The 18,432-nt window shown below is 38.4% G+C and overlaps 1 protein-coding gene across 2 annotated transcripts in view; it reads left to right on the plus strand.

Moving 5' to 3' along the window:
- Positions 1-18,432, plus strand: part of LOC136440766 (BAI1-associated protein 3-like) — a 68,701-nt gene that overhangs the window by 10,620 nt on the left and 39,649 nt on the right. Inside the window, exon 1 of one of the 2 annotated variants that reach the window (XM_066436870.1) lies at positions 17,469-17,494. The exons of the other annotated variant lie outside the window; for it this stretch is intronic. Coding sequence (XP_066292967.1) covers positions 17,484-17,494 — 11 coding nt within the window. The 5' untranslated portion in view covers positions 17,469-17,483. Of the gene's footprint in view, positions 1-17,468; positions 17,495-18,432 lie in introns of those variants that run through there. 2 annotated transcript variants of the gene reach the window in all.

The raw sequence follows: 18,432 nt of genomic DNA on the forward strand, positions 1-18,432 counted from the left end.
ATGCAGATTGAAATTTTCCATGGTACTGAAATGCTTTCCACCATACCTACTACTTTTCTAAATTATGGGACATCACACATGCACTGCTATTTGCATCCAGATGAAAAGAAAGTGGAGGTTACACAAAGTCGCAAAAGCTGTGGCTGTAAGTTGACGCTTTTAAGTTTGATGCTGTTCTTGGTGCTGAAAGTTGTGCTGCTGTAACATGTTTTGCAAAACAAATAGATAATAGCAGCATTTGAACAGTTTCTCAGGATTCAAGTTTTCAAGACAGTTTAGACAGAAACATATGACTCAGTACTCTGGTCTGGTAAGACTCGACAAGCCTGCCTCTGCTTGAATTAACCCTGTTAACTAAATAAGCCTTAAATTGCACATTTCTTAGAGATAGCAAGAGAACCACTTTGAAATTCTGAATAGTTAAGTACTGATGCTCATTAGCAAAGACAGAATGAATCTATATGTTCAACACTATTGATTGTGTGTTGTGTTAAATCGAATGAAACAGAGTGTCATGAATGAAACTTGCAAAGTCAATAACAGTTATGATGATTTAACACATCCGCCGATGAAAAATTAATGTTTATCACTGGTAATGGTTTCTTCTCATTACTTTGGTAAACAACATGGGAGATTGGGACTTTGGCATTTCTCCCAGAACAAGGTAACTTGATACTTTCATACTTTCTGGAGACCTAAAATCATTACTGGAATTAGACTTTGTTGAAAATAATAAAGGTATCTAGCGACAATAATTTGAACTAACCAATTTAAAGAGGGAGGTTCCACTATAAAACCACCCAATAAATTTGGCTAGTGTAAACTGTCTGGGCTCAGTCCACCACTGACTGGCATGCCGTGCACATGGGTGCTGGGGCTGGGCTTAGACATATATTGTAGTGTACCAAGTAATTACTCTTTAGTGCACTTTAGAATGCATAAACAAACAATGAATAGATACAAGTTTTAGTTTTTCACATAAAAATCGACTAAGTCTGCTTCCTCTAAACAGGCAGAATATAAAGTAAAGCCCAGCCTGGTAGGGAAACAGCCTTGTAGGGAAACATAGTCTGATCAAGGAGGTTTTATAAAACCTCCTTGGTCTGATGGTGACTGTAGCTGGTCTTGCAGATTGATGACAGCAGTTCTTTTATGAGAACAAGACACCGACTAGCTTTTATAAATGATATTGAAATTTCTAGATCTGTAACTCAGGCAAGTACAGAGCAAGATTGCATTGGATTCAAAATAATGGAAAATCTGGTCAGTGCTTTAAATTTGTATCAGTTGATCTTTGACGTCAAAATTAAACTTGAGGAAATTACTGTATGCAACATTTAGCCTTGCTGTAACTTTCTGGGTCATTTTACATGGTTTGACAACATTTTTTTTTTAAACTAGTGGAAAACAACTCCATAACAGTTTTCAAACTAAAACGGTCAGTAATATGCAAATATCTTTCTGTTTTGTGTGGTGATGCAAGGCCTTTGTTTCCTGGCTGTAGACATGGCTGGACTCCCCATGGCTCTTAATTAGTTTATGTGGTCTAGGGGTCAATTCAGCTTTCAAAGTCCTGGCAGAGGACAGCAGGGAGTATCTACATTGGTTTATGGTTATGGTTGTTCCCAGGGAACGACCTGTCCCAGTTTAAGACAATCTGTATCTATGTGGTGCACAATAATCAGTGCCTGAAGTCACACTTCTGGAGTTTCAGGACAATTTCTAAACCTTTTATATAAGTTTCAACATGCATTGCACCCACCATTCAGGAGAGAAAAAACAACAGAAAATATAGTTTCATTGTAGAGATGTTTCATAAACTAGAAACTATACCGTGATACTCTATGTTAAGCTGATTGTACATCAACAAATTGCAGGAAGTTGGCCACATGGGGTTTAAACTAACATTACCTTAGATGTATTAATGTTACCACACCTTGTTATGCTCAGAAGACAAATGTAATGCATAGCCATTCGATCTACTGTTATATATACTATACATTATTACATTATATTCACTTTATCAAAAAATCTCGGTTTCTTTTGTTTACATAATGGTCGCCAGGTAACAAGACTCAACGTTTTTCCCTTTTAACCAGCTTGATTTACATTCATTTTATAATCATAAACATTATAAAAAAGAATACCATGTAACATCTGTCAGCTACATCTCAGAAATCAAATCTTCCCTTATCAAATTTTCATTTTCACTCACTAGTTGTTCCGTATCATCGATCTTAAAACAGCGCGCAGATAATTTGTCCAATCACTGAGTATAAGTACTGAATTTGACTAAGGGACAAACAACAGTTTTCCTTGTAATCTGTAGCACTTACTTACATGTACATGTGGCAGAGTAACAGAAATTTGTTGAATATCAAATCAGACTAATAGATATCATGGGAGTAATGCATCTTGATAAAAGAAAGCTCATTAAATGGATGGAAGAACAGTTTATGAAAGCATATGTGCCAAGGCCATTTGCATTCTACATGGCTTTTTTTATTACGTAGTCTGTAAACCCATAGCCAACAGTATTATGGGCCATTTTCTTGCACTCACTTAGATTGCCAATGAAGTATCAAGGTCACACACCAGTGGCCCAAAATCAATCTTGACCTTCATCTTCCCAAGACCTATCCACATACCAAATGTCATTGTAGTCCATCCAGAGCTTCTTGAGTTATGTTGACCACAAAATGCGGAATCTTCTACCCACACACAGCCACCTACAGACAGTTCAAAGCAAAACGCCATTTTTCATGTCAGTAATTAGATGCACAACTCCAATTTTAGGGGCATAAGATGCATAATGCACCCAATATATTTCACGCCCTGAATATTGTCTGCACTTTAATCTGTATACAAAACCAACCTGTGACTCACAGACTAGCTCTTTAAAAAAGCAATAACCTTTGGTTGGTTGAGCAGCCTAGGCTGCATGTCCAGCCAATAAAAACAGGCTACTTTCCTGTGCATGGTCCATAAACGTTCTAGAAATTGCCATATCACCCTTTACATATCACAAATTCTGAGTAAGCTTTAGAAATCCTTCTTGTCAATGTGACTATCTTGATCTTTTTCAGATCCATTTCTTGACCTTTACAGGTACATTTGTAGTTGTCTTCAAATTGACACCCCATGGTACCAATACTTTTGCTGGTAAAACCTCTGTAAAGTATTGGAGATTCTTTGGGCAGCACACTGTTTGATTGCGTAGAAAATGATCACATTGATAGGTCATTACAAATGATGTATTGGACATCACCATGGGTTATACCACAGACTGCTTCTGCGGGGAATATGTGTTCAAATAGACTGCCTGTAATTTCAACACATCTAATATGGTGGCCATATATATATATGAGTGTGACTACATGAATGTGGCATGCATGTTACAAAAGACCCTGATTGAATATACTATAATGTTACATCTAATTTACATTGATATAGGCAGTTCACATGTTTGCAGACGGGACAGGAACAAATTCCACCTGCAAAAAAGTTTCCCTCAATAGCTCCATTATACATTGTGTAGCTATGCCATCAGCTGTCAGAATAAATGTGTGAACTATTTTCCCCTTGAGCCTCCTTTTACTTTACTTTTTACTTTACTGTATACTGGACTCATGGAATATATGCACTCAGGGTTTGGATTTAGAGATTTGTGGAACATTTCCAAAGGCACAAGATTCAGCACCTGCAGTATAAAGGACTCTTGAAGGTGGAGAGTTTTGACTTTGTCAGGGAGTCATGTTCATTCCCACACTCAGGCTTTTCTCACAATCCAAATGAAGTTAAAGCTACAAAATTAACTTTCATGCGCTGTATTATGATTCTTTTGATACCCATTTTATAAGTTCAAATTTACACAATGTAGTCATGATCATTAACTTAAAGGTAAAGGCGTACAGCAGTCATCCTTAACTGAGGAGAAGCATGATACTTTTTCATTGCTACTAGTAGTGTAGTAGTACGATGCCACTTTCCCACGGCCTCAAGCACATCACAACAGCCTCATTACTCAGATGTACTGGCTGTAATAATACAACATGGTCAATATTACAGTACAATGAGGGCCCCTGTCACATTATCAGCAAACTGCAGTCGTCAATGCTTATGCCTCTCACGTCACCACCTCTCATCAAGCATACAAATAATACATACTAATTTTCATAATTTGCACCACATAATGTTCTTGCTTACTTAATAATGAAAAGTAATTGCTCAGAATTTCATCACTATACTCTCCAGGTCCAAGTGCTGCTACAAGTATACCCGAAAAACTGTGACAATATCATATTTACAAGAAAATGATAGAAACAACATTTCTGTAACTGCAGTTCTGGAGGAGATTGCTAGGGTCCCTCGATATCCTGCATTTGTTCCATTAGGTTGGGATCTGCTTAGTAACCTGAGTTGGTCATCCATTGCTTCTTGAGTGATGCTACTCACTTAAAAATGAACCAACCAACCTATTGAACCAACCAAACTTCACTGGTCAAGGTATTCAATCCTTCCATCACAATAATATTCTATGCTTTGCTTGCATTTTTTCAAAATAAGATTGACATTTTTACGGTTGTTAACATAACTAAACCCAAATGCCCTAGCTATGCTCAGTCTAACTCCCTGTGCAAAGGTCAATCTGCTTCCAATATTTCACATCCTTAAGTCTACCACCTGGGTTTATCATGACACAAGAAAAACATGTACCACCCGCAGGGCTCGAAATACTGGGTGCATGTGCACCTGTGTGCACCCAAAATTGGAGCTGTGCACCTAATTTTTGACTGTGGGTGCACTGGTGCACCTAGACATTTTTGTAAGCTATAGGATAAGGGTACTATTGTACACTAAGCATACAGAATATTCTTGAAAGGTAAGTATCAGAAAAAGTAATATAACCTTTTGTTGTACTTGATGTATCACTTCTTTAAAATTTTAAGGTTAGCTACAGGTTGAAGTTCGTAAGAGTGTTAAACTTTGTAATTATTTTATGCTTACACTTACAGTCAAGTTGATTCTACAATGTATGTGGTGCACCCAAATTTCTTTCTGTGCACCTAATTTTTTAGGTTGGCTGCACCAGTGCACCTATTTTCAAATATGAATTTCGAGCCCTGACCCGGTAGGTCCAGTTGGTTTAATGTCAGACATAGGCAGTCATATTATATCCTGCCATGCGCACAACCAGTTGTTTATGCCTGTTCACTGCTGATAATGTGATGACTACATACTGGAGCTCAGTTTGTCTGGGACTGTTGATTAGTTGTCATATTATTTTGCAGAAGGAAGAAAATAGATTTCAATGTGGGGCTAAGTTGCTTCCACTGAAAGCTTATCATCTGACTCAATAACTTAGATATTATCCAATAGAACGTTTTATTTGGGGTTTGCATTTCTTTGAACCGTAAATGAATCAACAGTCAATTTTGTTTTCATAGAATGTACATGTACTTTAAAATTTATGCTTTAAGAGTATTGCAATGAACATTTTTTGTGAAGGAGGAAGGTATAAAGGGGTTATTTTAGGTACAAAATGTACTAGCTCCTTGGATCAGGTGTGTGATTAGTGCCAGAGCCTCAAGCTTGTGTAAACCCAGCAGAATCAATTACCAGTATCCTCTATCATAAGACATCATCAAATGCTATTATATGTAGGGTTGCCCTCCAGTCAAAGAGGAAATTAAAAGGAATTCCTATGATAATCATGTTCTTTCAAAAACAAGTAGTACTATCATAATTTACTATCTTTCTTATTCAGTTGTCATCACCCAAAGGTCCCTTCAATGTTAGTTTGCAGTTGACAGCTTTCAGAGGTTTGTAGAAAAAGGGAAGCAACAGGTACATGTAAACTGGACTTCTAATGTACATTGTTGCCAGATGCAGCCCAAGACAAGAGCAATTTTAGCCACTCTGCCTCGACACTGTGGTTGGATCTAGAGAATTGAGGTTTCAAGCCAAGTTTTGTCCAGGAAATAGGTTACATTTGTTTTTCAATAATCTTTTATAAATTTTTTGCAATTACCATGCCATCTAATATAAGCCAACAAAGATCTACATTTTTTATAGCTGTCTCAATTTTTTTGCAGACTATGGAAATTATTTTCCAGTCATTCTTACCATTTTAAAAGACAACATGAGAACCAACATATGAGTTGGGGTGGCCTATATGTAGCCTGCAGTGCTCCTGGCAACCTGGCTAATATTAGTAATAAGGCTTCTCTCACGTCTGTGGTTCCCATTGGCTCTGATTTCTTTCAAATTAATCAGCTGGGGCTGGTGACAACGTTGTTACAGTATTAGTTTCATGAATGAAACGATTCAAGTGAATAGTCCAACATCATTATACCTCAAGTGGAGGGGAGGTGCCCTCTTGTTTCCAGCATTGGAGTGGAGATAACTTTCAAAGGATTTGGAGCTAAAGCCAGGCTGTGCAGCGGTCTCCAAAGTACATCTGGTGTCCAGTTTAGTGCACACTGAATCGCTTCTCACAATTCACATGCGGGCTGTGTGAAGTGGAGTCGTGCTCACGAAGCCATTGGGAACTGGTGCATTAATAGGCAGGATTGAGAGTGCAAAGTGTCAGAGAATATTACTGCACCGGTACGGAAAGGATTCTACATGTATATGCAAGTGTGTGCAGAGGTGACCCGAGCAGTAGCAGGCTATTAACCGGGTAGAACCACAGCGTGTGGACCAGAGGAAACAGCTATGCCGTGGGGCGTACCCAAAACACCTGTACTGAAAGCCAGCCCATGGTCATGGTAAATATGACATACTAGATTCTTTACCGCTTCTTTTGATTTAGAAAACAAATGTTCTGAGGTGAGTGACTCATAGATGTACTCTGAATCTGTCTTTTCTTGGTGTTCAGTGGTTTCAAAATGAGCCAGTTTATGGTGAATGCAAAGAACAGCAATTATTGTTAGATTTCATATTCAGTTGCATAGTGATTTCAAATACTAATCTAAAATATGGGTTATAAAACTACTCTGAGACATAGTTTGACTCCTTCTCGTCTCTTGGTGATGTATGAATTGCCAAAATGGAGAAGGTCCTAAGTTAAGACCTACCCTAACATAAGGCAGAATTTTCACAGATCTTATTATGAAGCAGCTTTATCAATTTTAAGAAGGATTCAAGAACCGCATTAATGCATTTCTGACTCAAATATGTTCTCAGGATTAATGTGTCCAAATCTCATTCACAAAAACCTGACCACTTTCTGGCAACTAGCAATTGCCAGTGAATTGGAGTGCATAAAAAAGCGTCTTAAGCTAGGGCCCTCCGGCTAGGGCCCTCGGGTCCCAGTTAATAAGGTTAAGATGGCAAACGATATGAAAAAAAAATGTTTTTTTGCTTAATTGTGTTTTAATTTTAGTCCCAAAACAACAGGATGTCAGGAAGCTCCCATTGGAGTTAGGTATATAAGGGGAAGTGTACCCATAAATAACTCCTAATTATGCTCATTTAAAGCATGAACCCTGCATGTAGCGAAGACCCTCAGACCTTACTTGGTAGGATAGCGAGAGCAAACGGGAAGGCACAAATACAATGATTTTTGTCCTGTATGAAAAGTGGGTCAATGACATTTTATCAGAAAATATGTACACAGGCCCTGAAAAACAGTGATGTATTAGATTGTACTAAGTGTAGTGATGTACATGTGAGGTAAAGCTACAGTTACTGTGAACTTAAGAATTGAAATCAGCCATGCAAAACATGTCCCAATACCACAAGTATCTTGGAGAAAAGAATCATCAAGACTTTGGATTGAGACTGAGCAAACCATCATAATTGTATATCTACTCTTCTATTCTTAACTCAATTATTGTATTCCATTCTTTTCTATCTAAGGTGCCCCTAATAAGCTAGCTACATAGGCTCTTTTAAGGAGTAGCCTTTGATACCTTGGTTACATAAAATAGGTTTATCCTTGAAACTCTATTTGATTTCTACTCAATAGCATTCACTATACGCACCATTGTATACATCATTTCTTATCCATGAAATAAAATCAGCTTTTTTATTGAGTTGGGCCTGCATCCATTATCGTTCAGACGTTCACATGTGCAAGTGGTTTGGTAAAGAATGGTCCTCCCTACTTTCCAGCTCCTTATCAATTACCGATCAATGTTAGGCTTAATTTGCTAAGAAATGCTCTTGCTGACAAACAACAGAATATTTTCTTTGAAATGCTGAGGAAAAGGTATACTAGTCAGAAATTTTACACTACCTTTGACTTGCTGCAATCAAGGAATCAGTATCAAATTGAATACAATGTTCTTGCTGTAATGTATATACATGTAGCATAAATGTGAAACCTATCCTATGTAAAATGACACTGAGATGGGTCACTACATGTACATTTTATAATTTTTGCTGCCCATTATTCTATAACATGTTGCTTAATCTACTTCTGAGTTCAATCATATGGCTAAGATAACATTTGATGCAGTTTAGTTCTACAGTTATTTATTGAGTTGACCCAATTTTTCTGTATGAAAGGGACATAGAGCTCACATGTAATAAATGGCAACATGATATTTCATCAATTACCATTTTCCCCTTGTTTTAGATGTCTTTCATTATAGTTGAGAATATGTTGAAACAATAACGAAGGCATAAAAATTATTCTGTAGCTCTGCAATGTCAGCGTCTTGGTGTGTCTTTCAGCTGTGAGCATGTAAGATATGAGCTCTTCGTCAAGGTTGACTGTCCACGAGTTAAGACCGGATGTTTAAGATCTTTGCAGAAAGGAAAGGAAAGGACAGAATAGCTGTGCACTGCTGGTGTTCTAACAAGAATTTGAAACAGCTAGCATCCATAGAAGGTCTTTGAATGAATGCAATTTGAAAACTCTGACATTTGCATGGAATTGTTAAAGCAGCCTTCTTAGATTCTGGCTCTTTGCATGGAGAACTTTTGCCATAAAACATAATTCATCACACTAAGCAAAGATAATCTGTGATAACTAAGGTGAACTTCTGCTTGCAACTGAAAGGAAACTCTCTAGTATTGCAGCTGCAGTTTCATAAAGACTACCCAGGCCTATATTTCTCTTGGGGCTATTCCTTTTCAAAAGTTCACCTGGGCATTAGAAACATTATTGGATGGCTCTTCCTTCATTTTAGATAGTCATCATGTATGAAATTGTTCCTAGCTGACTCATCGACAGAACATACATGTAAGCCAAACCAACCAGCACTTTCAGATGAAATAGCTTTTGATTATATCTTTGCTTACTTTACTTTACTTTACATTCAGATCAAATGACTGATCACATTGACAAGTTTAATAGAAGTTATCTGCTTGAAGTAAGCCTGTTTCTTCAAGTTTGCAGAGTACAAAGAGCACTCTAAACTATCCTGTTAACCTCCAATGATGGCATGTCTCTTGATGTCGTCTTAAAGTCTCAGACACCTTGTCTGCTGTATGTCTGAAATACAGACAGAAATTTCCAGTTAAGGTCTCAGAGACAGTATTACAGAATGTTTATCAGCATCTTATTTCATCCTGTCCTTGCATGCTGCACTTGATCCTTACATCATGGCTCCGTACACTGCTGCAAAACTCCCGACTAAACAGGCTAGTCCCTGCCTGAAGAGATAAGAAAGCCAAGGGCTTGGTGGCAGACATTTTTCCTCAAGAGTTTGACTTCATGCTTGAGAAGTTTCATTGACTTGGACCTTCCGATCATTGTGTTACAAATGGCTTGGTGATCCAGGCTTATGCTTCAGAAGGCACAGTTCATCTTTGAAGAGAACTTGAAGAACTTTGTTCAACAGGGGTTGACGTTGTACGTGACCCCACAATATGTTTCCAGTCAGTAGAAGTCAAGGAATCATTTTCCAGTTTAGAGCAATGTGGTGCAGGTCTCATACTTCCTGAACTAAGAATGAAAAATGGCTTGTTAGAAATTTTTGGGGCAAGCTGGGCTAAAATGGCTATGTTCACAGTCAACGGAATTCTGGGGTCTCTCTATGGTGCTGAAAATATTGCTGATGAAAGAACTCTGATCCTTTCTCAATGTATTTTACAGTTCTAACTTGAAAGCAGCTATCTGATATATTCCATGAAATTCTGCCTGGCTGAATGAAAAGTTTCTGTGTCAGACATTTACAGTCACAAATGCATTACCATGTACTCTTTATCTGGATTTCTGAAGTCTTCTGAAGGGGACTTCTTAAAAAAACTATAATTTTGCATGACCCATGGAAAAGTAAAATAGATAATCATGTAAAATAAAAGGCTTTGATGTCCCCCCCCCCATGAGGTCTCTTGGAACAGCCCATGTTTTTTGTATTCGTGCTGGACCACATCTTGAGACCTGGCACTGTGCAGTGACCCCATCTGGGAGGCAGGCAAATCGCTTTGATAAGTCCATATGCTTTGCCATCCCTGCACCTGTGGATATAATGAAAATGGATTACAAATGACGTTCAAAGTCAGAAGTCGCTGCCAAAAACTACCCTTAACAGCACTGCAAATCTGTCAGACTGACAGTTACAGCATTTTACTTAGTGACCAATGGCCAACATGTCGGGTGGAGTTTAGAAGAAATCAAAATTAGCCTCAACACATTTTACACAGTTACAATTTAAGATCACATTTCATATATTAAATTTTGCTCATTGCGGTGTGTGGGAAACATTATGTTGTACTGCCATTCAATGGAACATCATGTCGTACTGAATAATTTTGTGGGAAAGTCTACATATTGCTTTAAAGGTAGGATATTTTCAAGTATGCATACATGCTGTACATCAGCTCTCCAAGAACTCAATATTTTATAGGATAAGAAAAATGAATTTGAATTGAAAATATGACATTGTGTTTATGCCAACATGCATGTATGGTTTATTGCCGACCTCCCTGACATTCTGTTTCTGTATCAGCCCTTAATCGAGGATAATGTTCTGCAATGATGACAAATAACCCTGTAGGGAGGGTCAAATTCTGCCCATTATTATGGATGGTCAGAAAAAGATTTGGCAAAACGTGATTTGCATATACAGTCATTGGACTGTGACACCAGTTACTATACACAATCACGTACACATGGATAATTGTCTGAGATTGAAGTTAGACAATACGCACACCTTAGGCAATGAAATTCTTATTCTCAACAAGACAAGATCCAGCCCAAGATATTGACTCCATACACCTGAAATACATGTTATATGTGCTGTATGATACTCTATGTATGTAGTCTAACACTACTTTACTTTGTATGGATACAGAGCTAGAGGGTCAGGACCTTTTTCACACTATATTGCCTTTTAGCCTGCAGTTGATCCATTTAAAAGTACTGAAGTTTGTATACCGGTAGTAAATGTACAATGTATTTTCCTTTATGTAAAAAGTGGTATTTCTAACTCACTCCCATATGCATGTAAAAGCATCCTGTGTCAAACAGCCCTTTCAATTCACTCCCAAGTACTAGGAGCTGCTATATTTATTCCCTTGTCACACATCCAAAGGAAATGTTGCAGCCAGAATGAAAAGGAACCTCTCAACGGGGCTTCAATTTTAATGTGGAGCTGCCGAACATACTTTCAAATGGAGCAACAAGCTTTGATGTAGGCTTTTGTAACGTAATATGGGATGTTGGCAACCTCTTTGCAGAATGTTGGCTTGGCAATGTCATCAGCATGCTGGTACACTACCTGTGAGTCAAAATGTCATTTTAGTATAAGATTTTTTTGTGTGCTCAATCATGTCCAAAGTGTTACTTAGGAGAGAAAATGTTCTTTCAAAATAAAACACATTCTACGTTATGTAAGATGAATTTGACTGCAACATAATCTGTACTGCCAGGCTGAGTTGATTTTTATCAGTTGAGGACTTCAGATTAGAGCACATGAAAGCACAGACAGTCCAAATTCATGTACATAGGTGTGAAAACAAGGCAACATCAACTGAAATTGACTTGCAATTGTAGTTTTTTATTTGTAGTTTAGTAGGTAGCTACTAAGCTAGCATCATACTTATATATACAATTGTAGGTCCATTCATCATGCTTCCAGATCTTAAGTACGTGAAGCTCTTAACTCTGGTCAGCGATTGAAGAAAGTCAGTCATCAGCACCATCGAGGCTGAAAGGAAGCCACTTCTTCCGCACGTTGGATATGATGGTGTCAGAGATCACTGCCATGGCATCCACAGTAATGTTCTTTTCCACTTATAAGGTTATGAACCACGTCTTGTCTCATAGGAAGTGGTAGATGGTGCACTGTGCATAGGAGAGAGGTTCAATAAGTTCTCTGCTACTCTGGCACAACTCAAATTTCTTCGGGGCATGAATGTAATGTATGAAGCATTTCCATCAAAACTTAAATCATTGAGGTTATTACCTTTGTACTTTGGAGGTGATGCTCTTTTGAAAAGCAGTAGGTTAGTGGCAAGAAAGGAGAACTGTTATCAGAGCTATGTCGGTCAATTCAGAGGTACGAAATGTATGTGCATGGTGCAGCAAGCTTGTGTTTGTCTCTATCACACAAAGCTTCTCAGCCATTAGGCCAGGGAGACCCGGAAATTACATATGATTGTATTGTGGTAAATTAGGTTCCTTTCAATCACTGTAAGGGATGAGGTTGCTGCTCAGGAGTGACTTGAATGAGAAGAGGGCTATACAAGATGATCCCAGAGGGACCAGATAGTATCTGTCTAGATCAGGTAGAGCCATACCCTAACACCATAAAGCAGGCTATGGAGCTAATACCACCATTTCCCTTGGCCGCAAGCCATGCAAAGTTTTGCAAACAACTTGAGATAGAACCATTTTTCAAACCAATCTTAAGTTTGAACTACTAGAAAGTGTGGTAAAGGAATGCTTGGCACAGTGCCATTCACTCACAGACTCGGCTGTTTGACATTTTGTTGACCTTGTAGGAGGCAAGTCTGTATGCTAACTTCATGTCTTCATACAACAATAGTGTATCATGTTGACTGCAAGCTTGTTTTACTTTTATTCAGCTCTTGGTGTTCTCTGCCCGGAAGCATGCAAAATTAAATATTTTTTTCTCTCAATAAAGTTGTGGCAAGACAAACAATTTTTTTTAAGTTTTGAGGGAGCCATAAGGAATTCTCTTGAAGCATAAAGAAAACACAACTTAACATTACTTTTCTCCATAACATGAACAGACAATAGCTTTGAAAAAGTGGAAAAGGAAGCTCATTCGCAACAAAATTGTAATTAGCATCCTGCACTTGCTACAGCGATTCTGTAAATCATTGCATAAAGCCCACCATGCTCTCCTGGGGTTAAATTTTTCTTCCCTCAATAAACCAGTTTATATATTTTGTGACCAAGAAATAAATTTGTATTGCCTACAAGTTACAACTGCAGGTGTTTTGATTGTCTGTCTTGGGGAAAAGGTCATGACTGCGCAATTCACAACAGAGATTGTAACATGGCAACAGGCATTTGCTTCCATGATTAGATCTTTTAGGAAAGTTTATGAATGCTGTGCCATAAAACCTGCAGCATGTTGGTTTACTTGAGGGACAGACCAGAACCATTTGTAAGGCTTCCTTCCTACATGTACCAGACAGTACTTGCTGAGCAACCATCATATCGATCAATTTTGGATTTGTGTGGCCCTTGATTTTATAATTGGAATATGATGCAGAATGCAGAAGAATGATTTAAAAGACATGTAAACACAGAACGTTTATAAAAACCTGTTCTCTTTGAAATTTGTTGAGGGATTTGTCAAATATTTGGTCACTCATCAGTCCAGCCTCTTATGCCCAACAAACAATGGATTTAAATAAACCACTGCCCCTACAGCTTCAAAATGGCTATTGGACCTTTACCTTACATGTACCTCCGGAAACAAAGCTGGTTCGTCCTTCAAATCCTACAATTTTACATTTTGTAGTCAGTGGTTGTATGTACTTGGGACATATTCACTCTGCACGGAAGTGGGCGATTACACACCTCTATTGCACTTGAGGTCTTTTTCCCTCTCATTGCTTCATTACTTTCCTGTGCAAATTAGGTTTGGGCATGAAGGACATATTTTATCTCAGGTCAACATGGGTTATATATGTTTGGGGCAGACAGATAAATCCTGAATGAAAAATTTGACAAGATATAAAAAATGCGTCTAACTTAAAGCATAGAAGACTTCATTAAGTGCATGAGATACATGTACATGTATCTTAGGGCATTGAAATAACAGTAGCTTTATTTTGAATTCTCTGCATGATCACTCCTCTTCAAATGATTCCTCGGGAAAGATTGCAGTGTTCCCCCTCTTGAGCACACAACTTAAGAAACATGTGTGATGCACATGTACAGTAACTAAGCCTTCCCTCTCATACACTGAAAAACATCCTGCAAGGATTTGATGTATTTCATGTCAAAGCATGTCATTAATTGAAACATCTAATGGTAATTGAATGGGCTGCAATTATGAAAATTAGAAATTTGAGATGGAGTGAGCTTCACCAGGGCTAAATTTTCAATTAGCTAAGTTATAACATTATACTGTTATGTCAAACATAATTCTACAGTACATCATGTATATACATGACTGTATGTTTACTCATGACTTTAGAAGTATTGCTGCTTTGTTGACTGAATAAATTCATTCTTATTATCTATGATTGTAATTTTAAGCACTTAAAATTAAAAGCAATCTTTCGCTGAAAGTATTGTCGATATCAATTAAGCACAACAATTTGAAAATTGTTGGACATAAGAATTCATTCATTTGTACGGTATATTAATTTTTTTGATAATTGATAAATACTGTTATTAGATCTTAATTTTCAAGAAGCCAACTGCTTGAAGAACTGTCACCATTTGCAACATCTGTTTCCTTCCCACAGAAAAATCCTCAGCAAATCCATCCTTCTGTCTGACATTTGCTGAGGCATTGAAACAGAAATTATGGTCGACGTTTTGGTTGTGCCTTAAAAGCCCTACTTACCTGCTACAGTAATACATGTACTTCTCCTGACAATATAAGAAGTTGTTCGTAAAATGACAGTTTTTGAGCCATTATTCTCAAACACTATAATGGAACAAGCATCAGACTGTACAATAAAAATTGTATACCTCTCTCGTTTCCCAAACAAGATGATTGCTTTATGACAAATTGTCATCAACTCCTGGACAATTCACATCAAACTTTGATGCTTTACCTCCAGCCCCAGGATTTTATTTGATTGATGTGCGGTGATAAAACTTAAGTGGCAATATAGAACAGATTGTTAGCAGAAGTACAGTGCTCCAGGGACAAATGACAATATCCTGGACATACCATCAAGAAAAAAACATCCTCCCCACCAGAGGATGGGTACAAATTGTATAAAAGAAAGTGCAAAATGTCATTCAGTCTTCTCCACATACTGATCATGACTTGCTAGAAGGAATGAGCCATGTATATTGCTGACATGTGAAGCTGCTCTTTCACAGAGGGTAATCTTAGACTTTGTCATGAAAACACTGATCCCCATATTGCTATCTAGTGTATAAATTCACTTTTGACTTGCAGTCTTATTTTGATGATAACACTAACGATATCATATAAAATAACAATGAAACTTTTTGCTTGTCTATATTTGATACCAAAGTAACATATCAAAAAAGACTCAGCCTGGTTGTAACATCCATATGATAGATCTTTGTCCTTGTCTTGCTGCACATGATTATCGGAAGTTCAAAAGTTTATGACAAGGTCAGGGCAGCCATTAGCTGATGGGGGTCATCCCCCCACAGGGGTTCAATCCAGGGTACAAAGGGTCATGGTTAAGGTCATGTCAACACTGGAAATCTGCACAAAGATAGAATTCTGCATCATCAGTGTTCAAGATGACTTCCAAGCCAAAAATAATATGATGACTTTTTGAGATCACAGTAACTGCTTGAATTGACATTTTCCAATGGAATGGAATGAAATGTTTATCACATTTTCAAATAAGTCTAAGAATAAATACTGTGAATATTATTGACATAATAAAAAATTGCTATGTATTAGGTGAGGTACATGTATTGCCAATGATCTTCTGCGGATCTCTTGGCCCTAATTCTTCATTTACAAGAAGATCACGCTTTCAGACTGAATATCATATTCCTGAGTACAACAAACTGTTTGTTAGTGATCTTTTATTGCATGTCCTTTTATATATTTTGAGGAAAAGCATTAATCATCACTGGTCACTTAGCAGCAATCTGGTTACTTAGAAGCAAAAATAAGTATATAAAAGGATCTGTGTGAGTTTTATGACAGAGTAACATTGTTTCAATGAAAGTGAGAAAGATTCACGGCCTGATCGTCACTAAACTAGAAGTTATGCACAGAATATCTCAAAGAACATCTGTAAAGCTCTTGTTGAATGACTAGAAGACGTGTCTGTGGAGCGACATTGACCTGCTGATGAGGTGAATCTGCTCCTTGAGTGACTCAGTCCACCAGTCAGGGGCCGACCTGGTGGAAGAAGGGTTGAGAGCCGTTATCTTGTCTGAGTCCTTGCAGTCACAGGTCTGCAGGATGAAAAAGCTTTTGGCCACGCTCCAGTGGTGCTCATCAGAGAGGAGAAACTGTTTGAAAAGTTTCTCAAACTCGATGCTAGGCTTGCACTGGTGGTTAAGCTACCTTAGAGCCAGTGCACACAGGCAGTGCTACACGCACAAACAGGAAAATATTGAAAGGGACATCCTGAAATCCAGAGAAAATGAAGAAAAATGCACAAATCTACTGTGACGATAGACTTCTGGCAGCTCTTAAACCACATTTGGTCTTGATCCATGAGTAGGTTTTATCACTTTTATTACTTTTTGGATGTACACTGAAGAAGACATGATCAGCATGGCCACCTTGACTGCATGAGAGTCTTGAATATTGCCCTGCCTTTGTAGTTGATGAAAGTTTGTTGAAAATGTCAGTGCTGCAGGGTAGACAAAGCCACAGCTCATCTAGCTGTACTGACCACTATGAATTGAAGCCTTGTCATAACCATCTGCCACAGTATAGGGACATGGTTGACACAATTTTCCCACCCATACGCACTCGCGGCCCATGTCAACCCTGGCTCCAGATGATGGACTGTGAACGTGATGGTCGGCAAGGGTTCAGGTAATTTTGTCAGGGCTGTGCACCTGTTACTCCGTAATCTATATAGAGGCACTGCTTAATTAAGCCTGGCGCTCTGGGGTTTGTTCATTGTCATGTTCCGCTGCCGAAGTATCTATTAACGCTTGTTGACTGAGTCAGGGCTTGTCTAACATAATTTATGGAGATCTTCAAGATATAGTCAACATAAACCTTGGGCGCATTCTGTTCATAACCTGACTTATATGCTTCCAGAAAACCAAGCAGCAAGGGAGCTTAATACATACATTATACTGAACACTGGGCAAAAGGAGTTATGGGATTTCATCTCACTGGCATATCTGGAACACAGCAGGAATTGGCAAGTGCACATCATGACTGATCTGTTGTAGCGCTGTCTTTCCTGATAGTATGTTTTGCAGGTGGGTGTCATCGTTTTGTGTCAAATGGTACAAAAAAGTCACTGTTGGACTGCATTGACATGTTTCAAGTTGGGAATACTCTTAGCTTGGTTTTGAGCTATGGGGAATATGACTTTTGGTAAAAGTTGCCCTTTGTAGAGGCTCAACCGCAGCCTATTGTTGAATTTCTAGCCTGTTATCTTTTACCTGGGGCTACAACGGGATGAGCACTCATATGTTGCATTCCTCCATGATCACAAAGATGCATGGCACTAGGGCATAGATCTCTTGAAGTGCTTGATTCTTCTGGACTTTCTGAGATTCAGACAATATAAATGCATCTCGAGAACACTGTCTTCTGTTTGGTCTTTGTTGTGGAATTTCCCCAGGACATTTCTTGTGGTTTTCTCAGAGATATTGCCATAGATGCGAATTTTTCCCCAAAAATATGACAGCTTACATATAAAGTATGCACATTGAGCCATACTTTAACTCTCTTGCTGAAAAGCAGAGGATCTCTTGCAGTATACAATGTATCTTGGGAGCAGATTTCATACCTGCGCTGTCAGGGCATGTTGTCATGATGATCCTAAAGCCGGAGTCCCTTGGTGATGCTCACATCTGCCGCAGTCGCCACAATGACTGTGTCAGCTCTCAAACGTCACCTCATGTCAGCCAGCCTGGGGCAAGCTGGTGTTGTACATTACCTCGAGATGGCTCCAGCTGCAGTGCCCAGGTCTCCATTGTCTGATACTCATCTGCCTGGGGACAGGACTGCAGGGGCTGATCTCAAAATTTACCGCACTCCTAAACAAAGTATCTTTTTTTGTTCACCTTCATTTGAGTAAACTGTTAATGATACTTCGACATTGAATTTTGCTGTTGGTGAACATGATGACTAAGGGAGAGTTAAAGTTCTAATAGTATGCATCTTCCATCATTTTTGCTGTATTGTAAAT

The sequence above is a fragment of the Branchiostoma lanceolatum genome, chromosome 8 (assembly GCF_035083965.1).
Source record: "Branchiostoma lanceolatum isolate klBraLanc5 chromosome 8, klBraLanc5.hap2, whole genome shotgun sequence".
NCBI lineage: Eukaryota > Metazoa > Chordata > Leptocardii > Amphioxiformes > Branchiostomatidae > Branchiostoma > Branchiostoma lanceolatum.